The 8667-nt window shown below is 57.6% G+C and overlaps 1 protein-coding gene across 1 annotated transcript in view; it reads right to left on the reverse strand.

Moving 5' to 3' along the window:
- LAMC3 (laminin subunit gamma 3) overlaps positions 1-6473 on the reverse strand; it is a gene marked incomplete at its 5' end in the record, with an annotated part of 62533 nt that extends 56060 nt beyond the window's left edge. Inside the window, one exon of the mRNA XM_081238068.1 lies at positions 6098-6473. Within this exon, the coding sequence (XP_081094194.1) occupies positions 6098-6473 (376 nt within the window). The remainder of the gene's footprint in view (positions 1-6097) is intronic.
- Positions 6474-8667: the final 2194 nt, after the last annotated feature.

Consider the following 8667-nt stretch of genomic DNA (forward strand, 5'->3'; position numbering starts at 1 on the left):
TGAGCCTGCGCGTCCGGAGCCTGTGCTCCGCAACGGGAGAGGCCACAACAGTGAGAGGCCCGCGTACCGCAAAAAACAAACAAACAAACAAACAAAAAACACTAACTTCCCATTCTTTCCTCCCCCAGCCCCTGGCAACCACCATTCTACTTTCTGTCTCTATGAATGTGACTCGTTTAGGGACTCATATGAGTGGAATCATAGAGCGTTTGTCCTTCTGTGTCTGGCTTATTTCACTGAGCATAATGTCTTCAAGGTTCATCCACGTAGCAGCATGTGTCAGAATCTCCTTCCTTTTTTTTTTTTGCGGTACGCGGGCCTCTCACTGCTGTGGCCTCTCCCGTTGCAGAGCACAGGCTCCGGACGCGCAGGCTCAGCGGCCATGGCTCACAGGCCCAGCCACTCTGCAGCATGTGGGATCTTCCCGGACTGGGGCACGAACCCGTGTCCCCTGCATTGGCAGGCGGACTCTCAACAACTGTGCCACCAGGGTAGCCCAGAATCTCCTTCCTTTTTAAGGCTGAAAAATATTCCATTGTATGGCTATGCCACATTTTGCTTATTCATTCATCAGCGGACACTTGGGTTGCTTCCATTCTTCAGTTATTGTGAATAATGCTGCTATGAATATGGTTTACACGGTGCACCTTTACTTTTGGACCCTAAGTTTGGGGCCCAGGTGTGACATTCAAGGGTCGACTTTCAGGAGGATGCTTGAATGACCTGGTCAAGGGCTCTGGTGGGGGACTGGGCTGGAGGTGCAGGTGGAGCCCCAAATGGGACCATGATCCCAACAGGCAAAGCCAGGGGCATGAGATGGGGAGAGGGCACAGCTGGTGGCAGGGCTGGCGGGGAGATGAGAGAGAGCAGGGGAATGGAGGCAGGTGAAGCGGCTGGAGCCCTGGGGTGCCCAGGTGCAGGGCAGGGCCAGGAGGAAGGGCGGAGCCACAGCTTAAGAGTCTGGGATGGATCTGGAAGACTGGGGAGTTATTCATTCATGCATTCATCCACTCATTCCTTGTTTCCAGGGAGGAAATACAGTGTAGCCATGATGTGCAGGGGTTCACATCCCCGCTCCACTGCTTAGCAGCTCTGTTGCCTTGGGCAAAATACCTAACCTCCCTCCAGGGAAATGGGCAAGTGTCTTGAACACAGTGACTCCATTTCCCCATTTGCAAAATGGGCATCACAATAAAAGGGCTTCATGAGTAAATGCCTGCAAAGCACTTACAACAGTCCCCGGCACATGCATGACTAAACGCTGTCATTCCATCCATCCACCCAACCAACAGCACCACTGTGCAGGGGGCCCTGCACTGGGCGCTGGGGTGCAGCTGTGAAAACAGGCATTCCCTCTGTAGCCTGGAGCCAGTGATGGACACAAACAAACCAAAACCTCACGTGCATGATCTAGACTGTGACAGGGGAAGGGTGAGGGGCTGCAAGAACATGCAGGCAGGCTCTCCGCCCAATCCTGGGGGCTGAGGGTTTCCTGTAGGAGGTGACCTCAAAGCCTAGTGGGGCGGACAGTGGCTTGTCCGCTGTTGCATCCCCAGGGCTTGGTACAGGGACTGGCACGCAGTAGGCACTAGGCTGTTTTGTTTATGAATGAGATACGGGTTATCCAGGAGAAGGCGGGAACAGGAAGTTTTGCCGGGCAGATGCAACAGCAAAGGCAAAGACCAGGAGGAGAGAGGCGGTCTTGGCCCATCCTCGGCCCTGCTGCAGGGCAGCTGGTGCAGCCAGAGTGGGAGGTGAGGGAGGGGAGATCTGGAGGCTGCCTGTATCCTTCCTGGGCTTTGGGACTTCCCACTCCTGCAACTGCTGGGTCCATCCTGAGCCCAGATGGGGGGCGAGGCGGCCAGGGCCAGCTGGGCCCAGGGCCATGGGGGGCTGCTTCTGTGGTAGGGGCTAATCAGGGCTGCTGCCTTGACCCCTGACCTGACTGGGGCCCGGCATTCCAGCCAGAACCCCCAGGGAGAAGGAAGGAGAACTTGGCGCCCCGGCACTGGCCTCGTCCAATGCAAACACGGCCGCCCACTCAACAGGAAGACGCAGTGGAGCCAAAGCTCAGGAGACCCAGCCGGCGTCGGGCTCCACAGGGGCCGGCAGGTCCTTCTGACGTCCAGTTCCCACTGGGCCAGGCCCCGCTGTCCTCTTGTCCCCTCTGCTCTGGCCATCCAGGCCGTGCAGGTCCAAGAACACACAGAGCGGCCTCCTGGCTCCCCCTGACCTGGAATGCCCTCCACTCTTTTGTCAACTCCCACCACCCTTCAGGTCTCCGAGAGGCCCGCTCACCCCGGGTGTGTCCCCTGAGCATAAATCTTCATCCACATCGTTCCCGGGGCCCAGCTCGTCTTCTGGCTCCATGAAGATGGAGCAGATGCTGAACAGATGCAGGGAGAACTGGCCCTGCACACGGGCAGCCCCCAGCCGGGATCTGAGGCTGGAGGGCCAGGGGGGAGGAAGCCACTCACTATTCCTCCTGAAATCTTCCCCTCGCTCAGGGGCTCAGAACTCACCTGCTCAGGGACTTAATGGTCTTTCCAGTAGGTTCTCAGGAATCCAAGAAAGTGTACAAGCAAGAAGGGAGACTCCCCTGAGCCCAGCCGAAAGCTGAGGCATAACCTGGATGTTTATCATCCCCAAATGCAGCACACTGTGGGGAGGGTCCCACGGTCTGCGGTGGGACCCTAGGCACTGATTTCATCCTCAGAGCCTCAGTTTCCCTGTCTATAAAAGAACAAACAGGGACTTCCCTGGCAGTCCAGTGGTTAAGACTCCACGCTCCCAATGCAGGGGGCACGGGTTCAATCCCTGGTCGGGGAACTAAGATTCCACATGCCGCACGGCGTGGCCAAAGAAAAAGAACAAACGGTGCTGGGATGGGGTGCTGACTTAGTGGGGTCCCTAGCACGTGGTGAGGGCCCCCTGAATATTATGTTATCCCCGATGACCATCCACCTCCCACACACCCACTACAAGGCTCCAGCCTGCTCACTTCCCATGGCCTCCGTGGAGGGCTGGGAGCCACCAGACCCCGCTGCTGCCTTTCATCCCAGACAGGAAGGCTCAGCTTAGCGACAGGACTCAGGGATTTGGAACAGATGTCTGCGAACTCGCAGGGGGCTGGGAAAGCAGCGACCTCCATCCAGGGCTGACCGGCCTCCTGTCCCTCCCCCGGCTTCACCCCACTCCCTCCAGGAGACCGCCCCACTCCTCCCTCCAACGAGGTCAAGGAGAGAGAGGGCAGAGCCGGCAGAGGCGGCCTGAGGGCTAGGAGAGGCTGCCCCGCCCACCTTGACTGAGGATCCATCCGGCCCCCACCGGGAATACCCTGAAGATCCCAGACCTCTTCTTCCCCTGATATTACGTGATCTGTGGCTCAGCGTGGAGAAAACCAAATTTGAATGGAACCAAACGTGGGCCACATCTGGGGCTGCTGTGGGTCCCCAGAACCCCTCCTGCATAAATGCGACCACGGTCAGGATGTCTTTTGGGAGCCAGCTGGGCGAACATTTCTCAATCCCTTTGGAAGAGGCCGCCCCAAGGGGAACCTCAGCCTGAGCCGCTCTCAGCAGAGTCCTGTGGGACACACACAGGGATTGTCGCAGCTCCTGTAAGCACCTGGCCGACCTGAGCTCACAGGACCTGCACGCTGCCCGAGAGGTGGCAACTCTCATCCCATTTGACAGGGAGGAAACCGAGGCACGGGAAGGGGGTAGCGTTTGCCCAGTGAGGGGCTGTGCTGGGCCTGAGTGCAAAGCCTCTTCTGTGGCCTGGGGCAGGCAAAAGAGAGCCCTGAGCTGGGCCCGGGGCACAGGACGGAGGAGGTGACATTGTCCCTCCTTCATTCATTCACTGTGCAGACCCTTCCAGAGCCCCTGCCACGTGCCTGGTGCTGCACAACACCATGGGAAGGACAACGGGGGAGAGAGAGAGAGAGAGAGAGAGAGAGAGTGAGTGAGTGAGTGAGTGAGTGAGTGAGTGTGTGTGTGTGTGTGTGTGTGTGTGGCGCGTAGGGCCTGGCACACACCAAGTGTAAATGGGAACTGCCCCAAATCCAAACACATAGACCCTGCCCCGCCCACTCCTGCCTCGATCTGTGCCTGGCCTGAGCCCCTCGTCTGCCCCGGGTTCCACCCACACAAGCAACACATCAGCCAATACCGCATCCTCTGTCATGGAACAGACTGTCTCCCACAGACCCCATCCTATCCCAGATTCCTTACCCTGTGGCCCTGGGGTCCTGCCAGGCCAGTCCAGCCAGCTCCCCCAGCCTCTCTCCCCCCACTGGTTTCCTGTCGCACGCCTGGGTAGAGACCCTGTCCCATCCCATCCCTCCCATCCCATCGACAAGCCCCACCTGGAGAGCCCGACAGGTCAGTGGGTGGTAACAAGGCCTCAGAGCAACCGAGCTTCTTGGGGTGGCAGTGAGTACCAGCCTGCTCTTCTGAGAAGGCTCGGTGTCCCCCCTACCACTTCAGTGCCATTCCCCAGCCCTCCCCAAGGCACTGTTACCCAGAGCTAGGAAGAGCCAACTCCACCGATGAGTGGAATTCACGTCAAGGAGTTAATGCTCTGGTCTTGGATACACACGGATGTCAGGATCATTTAGCAGCTGTGTGTCTTTGGGCAAAAAACTTAACCTCTCTGGACCTCAATTTTCTCATCTGAAACATAGGGATACATTCCCATAATTCCTTATCGAAACTGTTTGGCTCCGGATGTAGTTTAGAATTCAGAACTCTTCAGACTTTAGAGAGATGATGCAGTCCTTATGCCACGCACTGTGTTAACACCTCCAGCCAGGTCTGGGGCTAACAGCCATGTTCAAACATCTCAGGACCAGAATGTATGACTCTTCACTCTAGGATCAACAAGGTCTGTAAGTAGCCTCAGGTCAGGTTTAGCAGCCGAAATGAGTTATAAAAATACTTTCAGGGCTTCCCTGGTGGCGCAGTGGTTCAGAGTCCGCCTGCCGATGCAGGGGACACGGGTTCGTGCCCCGGTCTGGGAAGATCCCACATGCCGCGGAGTGGCTGGGCCCGTGAGCCATGGCCGCTGAGCCTGAGCATCCGGAGCCTGTGCTCCGCACTGGGAGAGGCCACAACAGTGAGAGGCCCGCGTACCGCAAAAAAAAAAAAAAAAACTTTGAGGGGCTTCCCCACTGGTCCAGCGGTTAAGACTCCATGCTCCCAGTGCGGGGGGCCTGGGTTTGATCCCTGGTCAGGGAACTAGATCCCGCACGCATGCCACAACTAAGAGCCCTTGTGCCACAGCTAAGACTCAGCGCAGCCAAATAAATAAATAAATAAATATTTAAAAAAAATACTTTGAGTTTTCAGAGCTTTGGGAGAGTTTGAACTCACAGATAAGGGAGTGTGGACCGATGGAAACTCTCCCTCCCTGAAAGGGCTATGGAGCCAGGGGTCGGGGCGGAGGTGGTTATTCCCATTCCCTGAAATGGAGGAGGTGCCAGGAGTGAAGTGCTGCGTCCAGACTCGGGATTGTGATTCCCGGGGACCTAACGGCTCTTGCACCTTGGCGTGGGGTTGGGTGGAGAGGCTTGGGCACAGCAGAGAGGCCATGCCATCCGGTCCAGTTACCCAACAGCCGGGTGAAACTTGGCTCCTGCCCTGAGGGGAAACTTCCCGGTGATTAACACGCTGGTTCTGTCCCCAAGATCACCCCCAGGGACGGCACACAGCCTCAGGGATTCACTGAACCCCAGAAGTCAACCAGATGCCCCAAGATTAGGAGCCCCTGCCCCAGAGAGCCGACTAGTTCACCCCCTGGTGGGTCACCTCCCTTCTTTGCCCACAACAGCTCTGGGTCTAGGATGGACAATCATTACAGGGCATGGTCCTCGCACCCAGATCCACTGCTCTGTAAAGGGCTCCCAGGAGGCTTCCTACCCCTCCCAGCCCCAAGAGACACTCATCAGTCTATCCTTCCAGATAGTGGGGGGCACAGGTCCCTTTCCTGAGCCCCCCCCATATCTGGATCCTACAGCTAACCCAGGGCGCGCAGCCTCGAGCCCCCGATGGTGGGCACAGGGGACGAGGTGACGGCGGTGCCCTGAGCCCGCGCTTACCCAGGTTGAGAGTGATGTTGACCGAGGTGGGGTACTGCACCCCGAAGGCCATGGACGGGCTCTGCCACCAGGTGCTGTCGTCCTGGCTGTGGAAGTCGGTGAGGTAGGAGGCGTTGTGGTGGCGCTCGGGGTCGGCGTCGTCGCAGCGCTGGCACTGCGCCCCCGCTCCCTGAGCGGCCACGTGCGGACAGAAGTCCTCGGGCGGGCGGCCGCACGTGTGGGAGGCCTCGGCTAGCCGGCCGAACGCCGCGTTCTCGAACACGGGCAGGCAGCGCTGCGGGCGCCCCGCGCCGTCGTAACACGCTCCCATGCCCGCGCCGGCCGCCCGCGGCGCCAAGAGCGCCAGACCCAGGAGGAGCGCGGCCACCGCCGCCATGGTCAAGGGCACCGACGCCCTTGCGGTCCGGCAGTGCGCGCCCGCCAGTCTCTGCGCGCCCGCCTCGGCTCCCGCTCCGGTGGGCGCGGACCGCGCGCGGGGCCCCAGTACGCGCCTCCCCCGGCGGGCGGGACCCATGGCGGGAGGGAGGGACAGACGGTGGGCAGCGCCCGCAACCTCCCGACGGCTCCGTTCCTGGGCGCTCACCCCACCTGGTGGTCGTGCCCGGGAGTGCCCGGCTTGGGAGTCAGCCCCAGCTGCCTTGCCCTGGCTCTGCTGGGGGACCCTGGCTCTTTGAGCCTCGGTGTCTGCGTCTGTAAAAAGGGATTGGTAATGATGCAGGTTTATTGCCGTGCTTGTGAGGTTTCAGTGGCTGTTCATGACATGGAAACTGCTCACTAGTGCCTTTCAAGTCCTGAAATAAAAGGGGGCATCAGGGTCTTTACCTGGTCTTTCCCCTTGCACGTCTCCTCCCAGCAATAAAGTCACCCTAGGGGTAGTTCCTTAAGTTTCCACTGTTCCATTAACTCTGAAAAGTGCTTCTGCTGCTGGCTATTCTCTGCTCTCAAAGCAGAGATTCTAAGCCGACATTTGTGACCAAGGATACCTGGTCTCATCACAAACATCACCTCAGAGAGAGACCTTCCCTCCCCCCACCCGCAGGAGATGCCCCCTTATATGCTCCATTCATTAAAATTAGTAAATCAAAGGAGAAAGTCAGATACTCATATCAATAGATGCTAGAGAAAACACTTGATAAAACTTAGCAGCCCTTCCCAGAAAAACTCTAAGGAAAATAGTAATAAACTTCCTAAACATGCTCAGGACTATTTCTCAGCTGCAGTCTTTGCAGCTAGGTCCTTCCCATCAGTAGTCCTTGCTTGCGACTGGGAAAGTAAAAGTGGGCAGAAGCCATCCTCTGTCCTTCTAGTGATTTTTTCTGGTGGCAAGTAAGGTCACAGAGGAGGAGGATTTCTGCAGCAGCGTGCTTCCCATTCTCCAGCTCTGTGGGGGTTGAGAGGGCTTTGTGTGGTGGTAGCAGCAGCCGTGGCACCTTGACTCCTATTTCTGCCCCCTGGATTGCAGTCACAGAGTGAGCTCCCAGAGCCTCAGGTGGTGGCAGTTTCCCAGGTGGGTCAGTTCTGTAATGTCCTAGATGTCAGCACTTCCAGTGTCTTTCCATCCATCCCCTGAGCACTTACCTCTCTGCATCCAGTCCTTCCTACTGCAAACACCTAAGCACTTGCCAAGTGCTTGGCGCCGAGCCCAGCGTGGTGAAGGTGGAGAGGTGGGCAATAAATTGCTATCACTACAATGAAGAGAAGATCCTGCTCTCTATGAGCCCTCGGTCTGACTGGAGAGGGAGACAGGGCACTAAGAAACAGCCTGATGACATTCCAAGGCTTGTTCTTGCCTGTTTTATAAGACTGGATTGTGACCATGTGTTTTCCAGTCGTTTGTTCCTCAGCAAACATGTACTGTGGGTCCCCTCCCACTTCCTCTGGACACTCAGGGTCCAGCATGGACATCGTTGGGCCTGGCACTCCCTGGGGAAACCCCACGGCCGAGTCCACACAGACATGTCTCTGCTGTGCCTGACACTGCCCACACGCAGCCAAAGTCACCCACAACACAGGTCAGCCAGGAGCACAAGGCCATGGAGCCCACCCTGTGGGTAGATCACAGAGCCCAGCTGCTCCTCAGTGGGTTTTGTTTGTCTGCACCGCTCCCCCAACTAGGGGTCCCTGGAGGGTAGGCAGGAGGGGTGTGACTCATCCCCTGGGTGGGCAGCAAAGTGGGTGCTTGCAGAATGCCTAGTGAATGAATGAAGGATGATGAATGTTAAATGGATGGTAAGTGAATAAAAAGTACATGAAAAGGGCCTCCTTGGTGGCGCAGTGGTTGAGAGTCCGCCTGCCGATGCAGGGGATACGGGTTCGTGCCCCGGTCTGGGAGGATCCCATATGCCGCGGAGCGGCTGGGCCCGTGAGCCATGGCCGCTGGGCCTGCGCATCCGGAGCCTGTGCTCCGCAACGGGAGAGGCCACAAGAGTGAGAGGCCCGCATACCGCAAAAAGAAAAAAAAAAAAAAAAAAAAAAGTACATGAAGAATGAGAGCATCTGAATGAAGGGATGGATGGAGGGATGGATGGATGGATGGATGGATGGTGAATGAATGGATATAAGTGTGATTG

Source organism: Mesoplodon bidens, assembly GCF_964165515.1.
Source record: "Mesoplodon bidens genome assembly, chromosome: 6".
Taxonomy (NCBI): domain Eukaryota; kingdom Metazoa; phylum Chordata; class Mammalia; order Artiodactyla; family Ziphiidae; genus Mesoplodon; species Mesoplodon bidens.